This window comes from Falco biarmicus, chromosome 9, assembly GCF_023638135.1.
Source record: "Falco biarmicus isolate bFalBia1 chromosome 9, bFalBia1.pri, whole genome shotgun sequence".
Taxonomy (NCBI): Eukaryota; Metazoa; Chordata; class Aves; order Falconiformes; family Falconidae; genus Falco; species Falco biarmicus.
In genome coordinates, this window is record NC_079296.1 from 49260820 (window position 1) to 49277131 (window position 16312).

General features: G+C 42.3%; 1 protein-coding gene across 1 annotated transcript; it reads right to left on the minus strand.

Annotated features, from left to right (window-relative positions):
* Positions 1 to 239: 239 nt before the first annotated feature.
* Positions 240 to 13071, minus strand: VDAC2 (voltage dependent anion channel 2). The gene is made up of 9 exons (XM_056351723.1): positions 12907 to 13071; positions 8803 to 8874; positions 7690 to 7739; positions 5304 to 5456; positions 5162 to 5214; positions 4495 to 4722; positions 3161 to 3311; positions 2204 to 2261; positions 240 to 1311 (listed from the first exon to the last, which is right to left on the minus strand). The coding sequence occupies exons 2-9, from the start codon at positions 8867 to 8869 to the stop codon at positions 1220 to 1222; spliced, it is 852 nt and encodes a 283-aa protein (XP_056207698.1). The 5' UTR covers positions 8870 to 8874; positions 12907 to 13071; the 3' UTR covers positions 240 to 1219.
* Positions 13072 to 16312: the final 3241 nt, after the last annotated feature.

A 16312-nucleotide genomic window follows, 5' to 3' on the forward strand; every position in this document is an offset into this window, starting at 1 on the left:
ACTGTAACTACATGTATTTAATATATCCCACATTGAAGGCATTCACAACTTGTTACGTTTGACTTTAAAGGACGTTATGTTTACAGACAAATATCCCTAATACTTCTATACTCTCTTAATTCTAGACTGGAAAAACATGAGAGTTTTTTCCATTATTCTGCACGTTTCTGGACTTGAAATGGGTATCTGCAATGATTTATTAGTCAAAGTGAAAGCAAAATCGGATGCGTTTTCCTGTCTCCATTTAAAATGAAGCCTTTATTTCAAACATTTTAAGCAGAAACCTCTCACAGCAGTTGGGATAAGCAGGCTGTTATACCATTACACTGTTACACTCAGTTGCAGAGATACGTCTCACTTCATACAAATATAAGCAAAAGGTGTGTTTGTGGTGAGGTTTTTCACCCCTTGGGCAAAAGCGTCAAGGAACAGTTCTTAAATGTCTTAGCGTGCCACGTACATCACTGCACTCTTTGCATCAGGAAGCCAGCTAGTAACACAGTACACCTTGCCCGTGGAACACAGGGGAATCAAACCACTGTGTCATGACAAATCTTACCTGACAGAAAAGCACATTCAACTTGCTTGAGGAATCCAACCATTCAGTGAAAACCATCTATATTCAGTGCTGTCATGGGTGAGGTGGGGGGGGTCCTTAATTGCACAAAGGTATAGAGCACTACTTCTTGGGTTATTTCAAGTTAAAACTTAACTGAGCACTACCCTCACATCTTAACTCTTAAAATATCTGAGGCACAAGTATGTGTGTGTACTTGTTTTATTCGTAATTTGTCTTGGGATACCAAATGTACTTCTACTTCAAGTGAATTAACAAACTCTTTGACCTCATTTCAAAAAATCCACGGATCCATTTTTCATTCAATGGCAATACCAAATGTTAAGAGGAACATAAAAACAAACATGCACACAATTGTACAGTTTTCATAGATGTCTATTTCATTATTTGTGGGTAGCGCATTAAACAGTTAAATACATTTAAATAATGTTTAAGTGACTGCACTAATGCAGAATTTTAACTAGATGGGTAACCAATTTAACTAGAAACCAGCTAACAAGTAACTGTCTAAATACTTCAAATACAGCTCTTGTTCTAGGTCATCCTTCTTGGAAAAAAAAAAAGCCTGCTGGTCACATTGGAAATACATTTTAAGGCCAAATTCTTCTGATATCCCTTCTCTGCAGCAGTTTCTTCACCTTTTTAAGCCTCCAGTTCCAGGCCAAGACCAAGTTTATGGCCACCAGCATTGATGCTTTTCCCATCTATCAGGGCAGACAGTGTAAGCTTCACACCTGTAAGATTTTTTAAAACAGCATGTTTACAACAGACAATCAGAGTAGCTTTCATGCAACTCAACCCCCCTCATTACAAGTCCCAGTTGTAGCTCGTTCTATTTCATTACTTTCCTCTAAAGATTTCTACAGAAGAATCCATTTACCCATAAAATCCTATTGAAGGGTAGCCATGTGAACCAAGCTGAATGCTTTTTGTAAATACCGTGTTATACAGTGAATATACAAAGTCTCTAATTGGCAAGTATACAAGAGCTCTCCTTTTCTACATTAAAGTGAGCAAAGGAGGAGAAAAATTATGCATAGAAAGGCAGACACTTTTACCAAGGAAGGGATGGAATGAAACTACCATTTTTATTTGTTTTCAGGTAAGGAACTAACCAATGGTAATATAGCACTAACAGGTATTTTCATACTTAAGCCAAACAAGTTAAGTTCTGGAGGTGCTTGGTTGGGATTTTTTGCTAGTATTAAGAGCAGGAACTATGCTCTTTTGACGATGAATCATTATTTCAAGGTCTGCTATCATTCACTATGGTACGACTGGAGAAAGCAAGGCTTAAAAAAAACAACACACACACACATACACACCCAAAAAAAAACCCCAGACTGCTTTGCACAGCCTAAAGCTAAGCTATCAAACAAAATACAGTCCACTCCTACACAATCAATGAGGCATATGATGCAGTTGTACCATTAGATACAAAGGAATTTGTCTTGTTCAGGTAAAGATTTGATGTGCAACATATAAGCTGCTGTAAAACATCTACTTTGCCTTCAAGACAAAACTATTCTGAAGGGAAATAGTTGCATATAAATGTACAGATCTCAAACATTTCCTTTGTGGTGCATAAAAGAAAATGTATGTGACAATTCATGTGATGCCCCTTACCTGGCCTCAGGGTCTGGGTGTAACCCACTCCAACTAGACTAGAATTGTTCACTTTTGCCTGAAAAAAGAACAAGACAGAAGCAATTGAAATAGCGTAACTGATTAGTTCTTTGTTAGTTCTCCATTCAGAAGCCAGAGAACTGTGGCAACATTGCCATTATCAACATAAACCAAATTTTACTTGTTCTTTCGATATCTGTGCTTATGAGATTGTGTCTTTCCAGCTCTGACCTTGCCCCCCAACTTACCTACAGCTGAAGTAGCGACATATTTAAGAGCAGGGTGAATGTAAGGGCACAGAACTGTTACTGCAATGTAGTTTGACAGGTGAACTTCCCCACTCCCCCCTTTCCAGAAGGCCATAGCAATTTGCCACTATGGCCTCCCAAAACAAGCCACTTGAGAAGAATCCTCCACGTTCATATCATTACAGAAGAATCAGTATCTTGTAGGTCCAACCAAGTCAAGCAGCAAACACTTTGTAACGTCATCATAAACAACATGCGCATATAATTTGCATCACTTCCTCTACAGATGATTCCAACAATCCTGGTTCAATTCTAGCTTTATAACACACAAAACACTCTGCATATCGCTTTTTTAACCAGTACCACCAGAGTTCTTACCATGAGAATATGACAGAACTCCCCAAAAACTGGTTTTAAAAAAAAATTATGTAAGCTTACGGAACTAGACATGAAGGGGTTTTTCTTTTTTTTTTATAAATACATTAAGTCCTCCAGAGCAGCACATCTGACAGATTATAAGAGACCCTGCTGTATGCAACATTATAGAATCTAAATACTGCTGGTTTAATTATAGCCGCCTGGATTGTAAGAGCAATTCCTACACCACTTCGTGACCTACTACCTTCTTTTGTACAAGTAACACACAGATTCACAGAAAGTGAAAGTCCACTGTGCTTAGCATAAACCTTTTGGTTAGAGCTGTACTTACAGAGATAGAAGCAGTGGAATCCAACTTGTATTTAGCCGCAATGCCAAAGCGAGTGCTGTTGCTACCTGCTGTCCAAGCCAGGTTTACAGCAGTTTCAAGATTGTCACTCACTTTCTGGTAAATTGACCCACCAAATTCTGAACCATCATTGCTGCACAAATTGAAAAAAAGTTAGTTTCCTATATTTACATAATCCAAACATTTTTTTAAAAAAATACTTAATTTTTTTATTCAAATGAGAATTCCAGAAGTTTGAGTTGTTTCATATTTTCGGCAGAAGGGGAGATGAACAAAGGCTTCAGGGCAAAATTAAAACTGCAACAATTAATGAAAAAAAAAACAGTTTCATATAGTACTACAGCTAATTCTCACACTAGTGTTGAACTAAGTACTTGAAAGTAATTCCAGACCACACCCTTACAGAACAGGTAAACGTTAAAGAGTTAAGAAATGGGCATTCTTAATTTTATGTTTATTGAATACATGGTGTTCCCAAAGAATTAGATAGCCTTTTTAAAAGCCTGTCACAATGCTTGATATTAGTAAACTGAAATGGAATTCTTACAGCCCAGACTATAAAGTGTTTTGTAGCTTCCTCCCATACCCCAACTTCCATAAACCTAGAGAGACAGACACCATCCCCATCCTCCCTCTTCAAAAGGGGAGGCTTCTACCTTTAAAATCAATTATTTCCTAACTAAACGCACTGGAACAATTCAAACTTTTATTAAAACACATTGTTCTTCAGAAAGTTTTGAACAGCTTGCTCTGAAGAACTTTTAAGATCAAAATGCAGCAAGTCTGAAATAAAGTTTATAAACAAGGTGTCTTAAACTTTTGTTACTGTTTCATGCACTCTTCATTCCAGACAGGCAAGAAGATCAACCTACTCAGAAAGTCCAAAAGCAAAGCTCTAGTCTTGCTCCAGAAAAATACTGCTGGCCTACTTAAACAGTGCAACGCTAATTACTACCTCTAACAAATCTACTGCCTGTGAATTATAGTCAGATACAATTCAGTGTAATGGGAAAGCTGGAAAAAGCATTATGATCAGCTCTGTGCAACTGAACTACTGCACTTGCAATGTGGATGTACTTCAGTGTTTGGCAAGCTCTAGCATATATTATGCTGTAAGTGCTAACAAGCCACAGGTATTTACTGTTTTGAGAGCGCACGATACAAAGCAACGTTTATCATTTATTTAGTTTCATATTGAAAAATGCACTCTACTTAATGGCCTTACAAGCATCTCTTGCTATTTCAAGCATCTGTATTTTGACTAGAAAGTTAGAGAGTCTGCTGCTGTATATCTGGACACAATTTTCAGTACTTACACATTAGTGTGCAGTTGGAAGTCTCCAGTCTTGTAACCCACAGAGAAGTTATTTCTTGTCAATTTTGATTTGGCACTATCAAAAGTCATCTGATAACCGGCAAGCCAGCCTTCATAACCAAAGACAGCTGAACCATGGATTGCAGGTCCAGCAAAATCAAAGTCAACATCACAACCTAGGTTTAGGCATTCACGTTTATAAGCTGACTTAATTTTACCGCTTTTCTTTCTGAAACAGAGAAAGAGTTATCTTAAGACAAGGCTTGATCTTCCTCAATAAACTTCCAAATTCGAGCCACATGACTCCACACAAGGCATCCAAATTCCACGCACAGGCATCCTCTAGACTGGGCCAAAGTTCTGCTAGCCCATCAGGCAAACAGGCATTTTGTGATGAATGCAGAGGCATTTTCACACCTCCTGCAATCTTCCAAGTATTTCTATCCCAGAAAATAAGCAAAGCAGGCTGTTGTGAAATGCCCAGTACTAACCCCGTAGGATAAGATGCGATGCTAGAGAGCAGAAGCCTTTATCATTGGGATTTGTTAATTTGGATTAATAGCAAACCATACAAACTTCTCTGTCAACGCAACAGACCAGATGAATGTTTACTGACCATGGGTGTTATTACTGCCCTATATAAAGGCAAAAAGGTTAACGATTCTTACCCCGTATTTGGTGAGAAAGTTGTATCAAATGTCAACTTCAAGCCTTTGGCAATCTAATTGGAGGGGAAGAAGGTAAGATAAAAGCTATAAATTTGGTTCTGCTAGTTCAATAGAACAAATAAAGACTCTCCTAATCTATTACCTGATCTTCAATTGCAATTTCTGTTCCCAGAGTGTTATCTGTGTTCCATTTTTCTGTGAAAGTCAGCCCATACTCAGTCCATTTGTATTTGGTCTCCAAGCTTCCATTCACTTTCCCAGTGTCTGTGTTTGATGAACCAGATGTTGTGAATTCCTAAAAAGGACAGTGTCCACGTTACACAGAAGATACATGTGATCCTGAAAACATTACACAGTGCCAAAAGAGAAAAGACTGTTCTTCAGCAAATGCTAAGATCTTGTTACTCTACACAAGTTAAACAACCTAAGAACAAGCTGGGGGTGGGTGGGGTGTGTGTGATGACATGGTCAAGAACTACTAGACAATTCATGCCTACATGGAGGACCGCCCCCCCCCCCCCCCCCCCCATCTCAACTGCAGTGTTTCTGCCACTATTACAAAACGCACAGGGCTGCAACGTAACTCAGAAGCAAGACAGTAGCTACTGCACATATTCTCCTTAAAAGCAGAAACAAGTTCCTGAAATACAAGGTTAAGTTTGATACTCCTAATGAGCAAATTAAAAAATCAAACCAAGAGCTAAGAACGTTATAAGTCACGTAATGCAAGTCTGGTAAAAATCTTTAAGGATCACATATGCATTTTCATTATTCCATTCAACCACCTCCAAAGATAAATCATGCACAACGGTAAAAAGTCATAGAATGCCATCATTTTTCAAGTTAGGGGTGGGGTGGGTGGTAGTTTGTTGTTTGGGGGTTTTTGTTGCCTTTTAAGAGAGTCCTCAGTCTACCCAATACACCAAGCCTTCACATAAGCCACAGGCACAACATGTTTTTACTGACATTATAAAATTTCTATTCCCCTGACACTTCGGTTTAACGACACACAGGAAGAACACTCATATTTGAATTGTGAGCTAAGGGAACCGTCTGATTTTATGCTTCTGGTACAATCTTACTTGGAATTCTTGAAAGTATTTAAAAGTTAACCATATCACTCACATCTTATTAAATAAAGCAATCCCTATGTCTCTCACTACTTGGATTCTCACAAAAAACAGAATGATTTCTGTGTACCACTGTTCAGAAACTGAAAGCAATACCAAGCAGAAGTCTAGTCTGCAAATACATGTTAAAAGAGCTCTTTCCACTGAAATATTATTGCCCTTATGATTAAAAACATTCAAAAACACAGAAATCAAAATTTCAATCTCAGACTTCCTCCATGTACAGTGTTATTTTCAAGTCAACTTCTCACACTCCCTTTCCCCAGAAGGAAACACAGATTTGAAATCACAAGTCATTAAACATTCATACTCTCCCAGCCCAAGAGCTACCGCGCACCGCAAGCGCGCATGAGGCTGATCTTTAACGGTGGCTGATCAAATGTAACCAAGGCAAACACATTCACCTGCATTATGTGAGTGAACCGCTGAACTATCCACACAGCTGCAGCATTCTAAGGTCAATTTCTTGGCAAGCGACAGCAACCTCTCAAGTTCAAATACCTGCAGCTTTAACTTCCTGCTTTGTGCTGTTCCTAGCGCACGTGTGACTGCGACCATTGTGGTACCAGCTTCAGGAGAAGCAAACTATTACATAACCTCTTATCTCTGCTTTAAAACATCTGCAGTACCCACATGCCAGCACTTTCTCCACCTGGGAGGGATGGCTAATAACTGATACGAGATTCACATGAGGGCTTGAATTTTTCAGAGAGTTTTACCAGTATTACTGGGTAGTCCTCAAAAGAAATGAGCTAAAATAATAAAAAACACAGCAATAATAGGGCTCTTGCAAACTGTGCTTCAGTTGGCATACAGACTTCCAGAAAAAACACAGCATATAAACCATGCGCCTCGCTTGGTAGTAAAGCTTCCAGTTTGGGGGAAAAAAAATAATCATCTACCTTTATTTCTTGCGAAGTCTGCTCTAGAAATAGATAAAAGTATGGGAGGCACTGCTTGCATGACTATGCATTTTGCATAGAACACTACTCCAACGTTTTAATACCTTTAAAGAGGAGCTAAAGATTAAACACGTTAATTCACCACCAGCTAATTCACTCAAGCATCAAGATGCCAGAAAGTTCCACCAAATACAAATATTATGATAAGGTACTTGAGAAATAAATTATGTGTACTATGACTGATACATTGGAATACTTCAAGAATGTGTCAGTTATCTGTTCACCTTCAAACACAAGAGAATTTGGGGTTTTTTAGCAAAGACTACTAAACAGTGCAATACCCCTGTTACATTCAGAGTAAGTGTCACATCTTCAGGGGCTTCTGAAATTAACTGACACCAAAAGTTTATCATTCACATAACCTATAAACTACTTAGCAGCATCTGGAGGATGTCCCATAGCCAGAAAAAAAAAAAAAAAAGGTATTTAAACTCACCACTCCGCTTGCAGATTTTGTTTTCACATCCAGTTTCACCAACCCAAAACCTTAACAAATAGAAATGAAAGTTACACCAGTAGACTTTAACTAAGACCATCCACCACATTTTCCAAGAAGCTGGTTTTCCAAGCAGTCTTGTATGCCACGTACATACACATACAAAAACCACCATAGACTGCCTTCAATAACAGTCAAGTTTTAGATGCCACAGCAGGTAGAGGTGGCCACTCTAGAACAAGCCAGTTCTGTTCCAACATAACCACACAGAAAGCGGGGAGTAGCCTCTCAGTTGTACTCTGCACATTTAGCTATGAAACGATGACTTCCAAAAGTAAATTTATTGTCAGACAAAATGTACTTTTCTGTTCCCAGGATGGCATCGGCTTTGTAGTCGGTGCCACCCGAAGAGCCCTCCCAATGCAAAAAATTCATCTCTCCGCACCAGTAAGAAGTATCTCAAAGTAAAAAAAAAACCAACCAAAAATCAACAAAAAACCAAACAACCCAACAACTGTAAAAATGAAGTCACTGGGAAACGTACAGCCACTGGAACTGTAATATAAGTAGGTTTTATGGGAGTGTCAATTGACACTGTTACCCTTAGAGCCGATCAACAGCCTTGGCTCAAAAAGCCTTCACATGCATCCCCGAAGACCAGGAAGAAACAGCAGAATTCAACTACGCAACTGCCTGGTATTAAAGCATTTTAAAATGCTGAAGGATTTTTTTTCCCCATGGTTATTCCCCTTTCTATTCTAAAAAAAGGTTGTAATGTTACAGCAGTATATATCCCCTTCTGTATCAATAAATGTTGTGGCACAGACAGACTGGTAAACAAAGTGTACTCCTAAGTTGAACTACGCTTGGGGTTACATGCTTGTATACCTCTGACAATTATGTGGCTAAAGCAGTAAGATTTAACAGACTTCACATCAAAACGGACCACAAAAAGCCTCCAACAATGTTAGTTGATGGTAATGATAGACAAAAAACATGCTCCCCCTCCACAGAAACACAGGCACTTGAGCATTCAATTTTACATAAAGGCTTAAAAAGGTAATTCATGGCTGCAGCAGAAACACCACGTTTTATAAAAAAACCTATTCTTACCATATCCTTTATTGAAGATATCTCTGGCAGATTTGCCAAGGTCTACATATGATGGAGGAATCGCCATTGGAGCTGAAAGGTAATGGGCTAATTAATAGTGAACTTTTAACCATTGCGCGCGCGCACAAAAAATGCTACCATAACTCTTTGAAGATCCTCGTTAAGGCAGATCCATATAAGAAAGCGATTAATAGACAGATGGCTCGAACAATTACAGTATTCTGTGAAACGCCTACAGATTTTGAGCGACGGTCACTGCAAACACTGAATGTTTTCCTGGCTTCAGTAATCTGCTTGTAGAAAAGAGGCATTACAAGACCACCCAGTTTGTAATTTTTCAAGTAGACTTCTCCATACATTTTTAATTACCAGAAATCAAGTAATAGATCACATTTCCAGAGTTGGCAGTTACCACCAAAAAACAGCAAACTGGAAATCTGAAAAACTGTAATACAGACAGTTGTTTCCTGAAGTTCCACAAAATCCAATTCAACAGATGCTTTTGAAAACTACTTGGAAGGACCCACAAGCTTTTATTTTCAAAATTTAAAAAGAGTGCGTATCTGTTGTACAACATTATTTGCCAAGTATTTTAAACGGTAAGACATACGACTTCAAAAGAAACATCTAATGCCATCAATGCAATCAACCTGATGAAGTTCCCCATTCCCATTACCCACCCCCCGCCGCCCTTCCCCCATAACAAGCAAGAGTGTAATTTTCAGGTGTTGTCTTGTTAAGTTTAAAACAAACAAGCAGTAGGAGTGCTGGGTCAGTGAGAAAAGCTCTCTTCAGGAATCCCCCTCACAGACAGGGAGCCTCTGGCAACCTCGCTGTTAAAGAACCTGTCATTCAAGACTAGCTATCACCAAGCCTCCCTGGAAGATGGATAGATACCAGCCAAAGGTCTCACACAGGCCTGTATGGCTCTCCCTCCCTGTGAAGATAGACTTTATCTGTACCTTCCCTTGCTGACTGTTTCCCCATGATTTAAATAGCAAAAGACCACTGTTAGAGAGGCACTGTGTTTTGAAGTCTTAAAACACAGAAAACTGTGTCTTTCAAAGAGTTAGTAACTTCCCCAGCCATGCTGTGAAGGGGGGAGGACACAACTAACTAAATAAAGAGCATTAAAAGGCTAAACACAAGCAAACAAAAACCTCCTCTTATCTTCTCAAACTGTTTGGTCACATTTGTTTTGCAGAGAAAGTCAGATTAACATAACTGACTGTTTATCTTGCTCTTGTGTGGCCTGGGTTTTTTGTTGTGCTTTTCTTTAAGGGAATGGAAAAATATCTTCAGAACCTCAAAAATAACAAGGGCACTATGCTCACATGTTAACTTTCAATGGAAAACAGGAAAGATTACTTTTTTATATAGTACATTTAACCAATATTTACATTTTCAACACCTGGCTATAAAATTGCTTACCTTCTGTAGATCTCTGCAAGATCATAAGTGTTTCAATAATACAACACCAAGACAAGTTGTTACTTTTTCCCCTCAAAAAAAGTTTCGTTCCATCTTTTCATGTCCTTATCTACATAGAAGGAAAACTCTCCTGGAACACCTGATCCAGTAAAATTTCCTTTAGGACACCATTCCTCTACAGAGATTGTAGTTTCAGAATAGCAACCACATTAAAAAAAAAACCAAACCAAAAACTAACTCAAATTACACCTGCCATATACAGCCTAATTGTACGAACTGCTACTGGTTTTAAAAATTCCACTATTTTAGCAAGCAATGGTAAGGCACAAGACTGTTTCTTACCTTGCTACAATTTCTAATGAAGTTTTCCAAAGTATCTTATTCCACCTCCCTACGCCATAAGAAGGTAACTTCAACCTCCTCTGAGCAAAAAAATTTACATTCACAGTTTAACTAAAAAAAAAATAACTAACTAAACCCACCCTTCTTTAGTAAGGAGTTTTAAATTCTACAAACAGGTCACTGTAGTAAGACATCCATTGCTTGTTCAAGAACACAAAACAAGTCTGTTTTTCCACAGAGTTAAAGCAAACTGACTCTTAATAAAAGAGGGAAAAAAAAAAAAAAAAAGACATGAAAATTACTTAAGAGCATTGGAAGTTTAAAAAGGCTTAGCCCAAATTTGAGTCCGTAATAAATAACCCTAAGTCTTGAGGGAAAACAGAATTCTATAGCAGAACAAATACTAATCCCTAAACCAAACTATTAAATGGTTCCCATTATTTATTCAATAGAAAGACGCAGGTGGTAGACCAAATTACAAAAAAGTGTGGGAACACTGCTCTTTCCTCTAAATTTCTGCTGCATGGCAACTGTACAGTTCATTAGCAATTTAAAACAATTTAGAGATGGTTTAGCTATGTATTTTTTCCTTTAATGAATAGGTCTCACTACTAACTAGCATCTTCAGAAGAATAATTACTTCTAAAGTTTTATAATAGCCTTTAGCACAGACATGCTTCTACAGTACAAATGAGCTTTTCACTTTTATTTCCAATCTGACTAGACAACCATTACAGACAGCAGATATGCTAAGCAGTAGTGCCCCGAGAAGTTACCAAACTGGTACCTGTGTCTAAATTCAAAGGTTTACTACAGTAAAAAGGATGCTGCCATTTCATCTGGCCTAGTTAAGCATCTTCCCATTGCAAGGAAACCAAACAGTATTTGTCAACCAGTCTACAAGATGCAAGTTTTGCAATAAAAAGTTGAAACAGAACACAGCTGTCACACTGCTGTTCTCATCCTATACTAACAGGGATGGACAAGGACAAAAGGGGAAAACAAGGAGTTAATTCTGGGTATACTAAATACCCCAGAAGCCAGTGCCATCACCAGAATGCTCAATAAATGAAAACAGGACACCACCACCACCCCAAAAAATAAAATAAAATCATTCCTGTGTCCTCAAATGTTGGCAACTTAGCTAGGTTTGCAAATTCTTATAATCAAAAGTGATTTTCTTCTACCGTATTTTCAAGTATCTTTCACTTAACAACTACTAATTACAAGTCAGTAAAATATAAGTAGCATTTAGCTACAAGAGGTTTGCTGTGAAAGTGACTACCAGATAATCTTATTCCTCATTTCAAGAACACAGAATCCACTTGAAGCAAGCGGGAGCTCCACCCTGAAAAAAAAAAGTGGCAGCTACCACCCCAAAAAAGTAAGTTTAATTAATCTGTTACTCAAGAGCCATAAACACGTTTTCTTCTTCTGTTAAAAAAAAATAAATCCCAAGAACAGAAAAAGACTTTAATGTTATCAGAATTATTACATCGCAGTTTTCCTCAGAGTTTTGAAATAACAATCTCAACACCTTACAATTAAAGGAATGCCAAGGACTTCTACAAAGATTTCTAGCAATTTTAGGACCTCCGTATGTCGAAGATCAGGCTAGAGATTAGACCTAGCTATAATAAAAAGAGCTTCAGTACTCACGCAATTTAAAAAAAAAATAGCAATATCTACAGGGAATTTTTTTTTTTCCAGAGATGTAAAGAGCAGCGGAGAAATTACTGGGAAAATACTTTGTTAAAACACATTAAACACGTAGCGATCTTTCAACCTAAGCTGCCGCTACAGCTTAATAATTAAAAAACATATGAGAGCTCTCGCCACGGGCAGCGGCCGCGCCGCCACCGCCGGGCCGCGCACCGGCCCACGGCCCACCGCCCTCCGAGCGGGGCACCGGCAGGGCCGCGGGGAGGCGAGGAGCCCGGCCGGGAGGCGGCACACCCTGCCCCGCGCCAGCTCCCTCCCGCCGCCGGCCCGCCGCAAGGTGAACTCCTCGGCGCGGCCATCTTGGCCATCCCGGCCTGACCCCCGCGCGCCCGCCGCGCCGCCCCTTATGTAACCGCGGCCCGGCCCGCACGCCCGGCACGGCGCGGCGCCCGCCCAGGCCGCGGGGGCAGGCGGAGGGGGCAGCGCGCCTGAGAACCCCCCACACGCAGGCACACGCCCCGCCGGCCACCCCCGCCCCGCCGTCAGCCTGGGCGCTGGGGCTGGCACCACCGAAGCCCCCAGCCCCGCTCACCACCCCTCCGCCCGCCCGGGCGAGCCCCGCCCGCCTCCCTTGCTCCCGCGGAGCCGGTCGCGGCGGCGGGCCGGCACCTGGCTATAGCGCGGGAGGGCGGCGAGGCCGGGGGCTCGGGCGGGTCTCGCCGTGAGGAGGCCGCACTGCTGCAGCCGCTGGCACTGGAGGGCGAAGTGAAGGAGACACCGATCCGCCCGCCGCCGCGCAGGACCCCAGCGAGCCGGGGCCGCCCCGCCCGCCGCCTGGCCCGCCCGCCGCGCCGCACCGCCACCCGCCCGCCCGCCGCGCCGCCGCCCGCGCTGCAGAGCCGGGGGAGCGGCGGGAGAGGCCGCGGGGCCGAGCGAGGAGGCGGGCAGCGGGCACGGCGGCGCGGCAGGCGCTCGGCGGGGCAGCCCCGGCGGCCAGGCGGGGTCCTGCGGGCGGGGCGGGGCGGTAACGGCCGCGCCAGGGCCGGCGGGGCGGGAGGGGCAGCCTGCCGGGGGAGCTGAGCGGCGCGGCCGGCTTCGTCAGGGGCGGCGGAGCTGGGCGGCACAGAAAGGGCTGGGGGAGCCCGCCGCCCCCCCCCCCCCCCCCCAGCGGTCTGTGGCGGCCGCCCCCCAAGCGCATTTCGCCGTAGGAGAGTTTATAAAGAAATCGGCGTTTTCCTCCACATGGTGCTGGGAGGCTGCGGCGCGGCGCCCGGCAGCGTGCCCGAGAGGACCCGTGCCCAGGGGCGCTGCTCCTCCGCACTAGCGGTATACTAGTCCTCCGTTCAGGGCCCACCTGCCATCGCGCCTGAGCTTGCGACGCCCTTTGCCCAAGGAACAGCCACCGAGACCGGCTCCGCAGCCAGGCACGGCACTGCCGGTGGCATTGGCCGGGGAGCACTGGTCTGGTCGGAGGCAGCCCTTGCGCCTCGCAGCCCCCCAGGACCCCTTCCCCACAGCAGCGGCCCTCGCGGGGTGCTGGGTGCCAGCGCAGTGCCCAGCATCCCTCCGCAGGGATGCTCGCCTTGCCTGTCCCCTGAAAGTTGAACACATGGCACTCTGTGTGCTCTCCTGTTGCTGCCCCTGAACCTGCAGATGCAGCGACGCGCCTGTCCCACAGCTGATCTGGCAGCTTCTGCACCCTCTAACCAGGTTTGCTGCCTCTTCAGACAAGTGCCACAATCTCCACGCTGCCTAAGCTCCTTTCTCACCTTCCAATCCCCAGAAGACCCCACAACAGAAGACAGCCTGTAACCCTCGGAAAGCTTTCTTAGTGGTGTCCGGATCATAAATAAGACCTCTTGGAGAAAACAGTCAAATGACTGTTCTGCAGCAGCCACTGCACTGCTCTGCAGCAGGAATCACTGAGTCACCCAAGGCAGGCCATTGCTAGGCCAAGGAACTGCACAACAGGCATTTATGAAATTCCTGCTTCTCCCCTGCTTGCTTATATTATGACATGATCAAAATTCCTCAAGAAAGTAAAAAACATTTACAAATACACATTATGTTTGCATAGTATGAAAAGTATGTATTATCCAGCACCACCAATTTACCAGAACACGTGGGACAACAGTACTTTTCCAGGTTATTAAAAAGAGAGCAGGTTAGCAGCAAGGTCTGACATAATACCAGTCAGCACCTGCTAGTTACATCTAAAGATAAGCAACTGATTTATTTTTTGTTGTTATGTAAGCCCAATACTTTCACATCAGAAGGCACAACGGGTTAGTATGTTTCATTCTGATATTTTTAAGTAAGACAGCTTGGCATTCCACAGAAGGATTTATATTGATGAATCAAGGAGGAAAACCACATGCTAAGAGAATGCATAGCAGTAGGGAAACTTGTGTGTTACTGTATACACGAACGTGCATTTCAAATAAAGGTCTGATTAAGTAAAAATAGATTATGGCTTAAGTTGTTCATTATTTAAAGGCATGCATTTGTTACTCATACCCATAGTATAAATCCATTCTGAATAAAAGTTCAGTCACATACACGAAACATCAGCTTTTTTTCCTTTTTCCTTCTTTTTTAAAGATTAGTATTTTAGTCATGGCTCAGCTTTATTTTTAGCAATCCAGGAAAGTAATTACTGCCCCACCCTGAGCAAAAAAAAAAAAAAAAAAAAAAAAAGCAATGAATCACTTGCTTTGTGTGACAAAGCAAAGACCTAATCTGAGACAGACTTACACAGCACACAAACTCCTCTACATTTATGTTCCAGGCTTCTGTGGCGACAGTCCCTGCTCGCCAGTGGTTTTCACTCTCACTCTCCCTGTTCCTCACTCGTACAACCAGGCCTTACTTCTCACAGCATATCTGCTAAAGCTCAGACTGCCACGAAAGGCATGCCTTCAAGCTTGCGATGGCAAGCCATCTAAATTATTCTGAACCTTTCTTCTTAGTCCTTTCCTCATACCACCCAGTACACACACCTCCTGCGCTCGCTCTAAATGGGCTGGTTTTCCATTCAAACTAAGCAGCTCTCGGGTTTTGTGCCACTTGCAGTTTAGTGATTACTGCTTCGTATGAATACAGCCATGTGTATGCATAACTTAGCGAGTCATAGGTTGGTGCCACTCAAAAAAGAATTTTAAAAACCCCAACACATCACTGCAGAAGTTTACTGCCATTTGAACAAAAACTCTGCTTATCTCTCCGTATATTGGAATCACAATTACGTAAGTAATGAACGTGACCAACAAGAAGCGAGCATGTGGCCACAGCGCACATCAAACAACTTAGATCCAAGTTTGTTTGCTTCTAACACGAGCCTAAAGTTGTCTGCTTTTTCCTCCAGATGCAGAGCTTCAAGCTGGAGATTCAGTGAAGAAGAAACATTAGCAAAAGCCTAGCAATGAACAGCTAAGTAAATTCAGACTCCTTGTTCTGAAACAAGTTGACCTGAGGGATACCACAGAGACTATGAAAGTATAACCAGCAGGGAAAGTGTGGAAAACAGCTGAAGCTAGCAGGAAACAAGTTCAGAACAAGAAAGCAAAGATGTTTTTTTCAACCAACGAGTGCCATTTGGTGCAATTACCTGCCACAAGAAGCTAAATGTTTATATGGGCTCTGGGGGAAGCTAAACAGGTTTGGGGAAGCGAAATCTAGTGAGGATTACTAATTATTAATCCATTCAACCACTACATATGGCTGTACGGTCAGAAAATCCCTGCGCTGCTAACAGAAGTATCATTTAAGCTTACTCTGTTCTTACACTTTTTTTTTTAGGACCCATTGCCTAAATCATTGCTTAATTCCATTGTCTCAGAAGCAGGAACATTAGGCTGGCTACACCTTCTGTTCGATACCATACATCTGCCCTTATGCAAACCAGGCACCTGGAAAGCCCCAAGAGACGGCAGAAAAGGCCCAATACTGCCAGGATCCTTTAGATTGACAGACTTCATACCTTTTAATTTATCTCACACACACCGCCCCCCCAGCTATTTTAAGTAGCCTTCTTTCAGTTTAGCTTAAACATTTATGAGGAAGTTGAACTTAAACC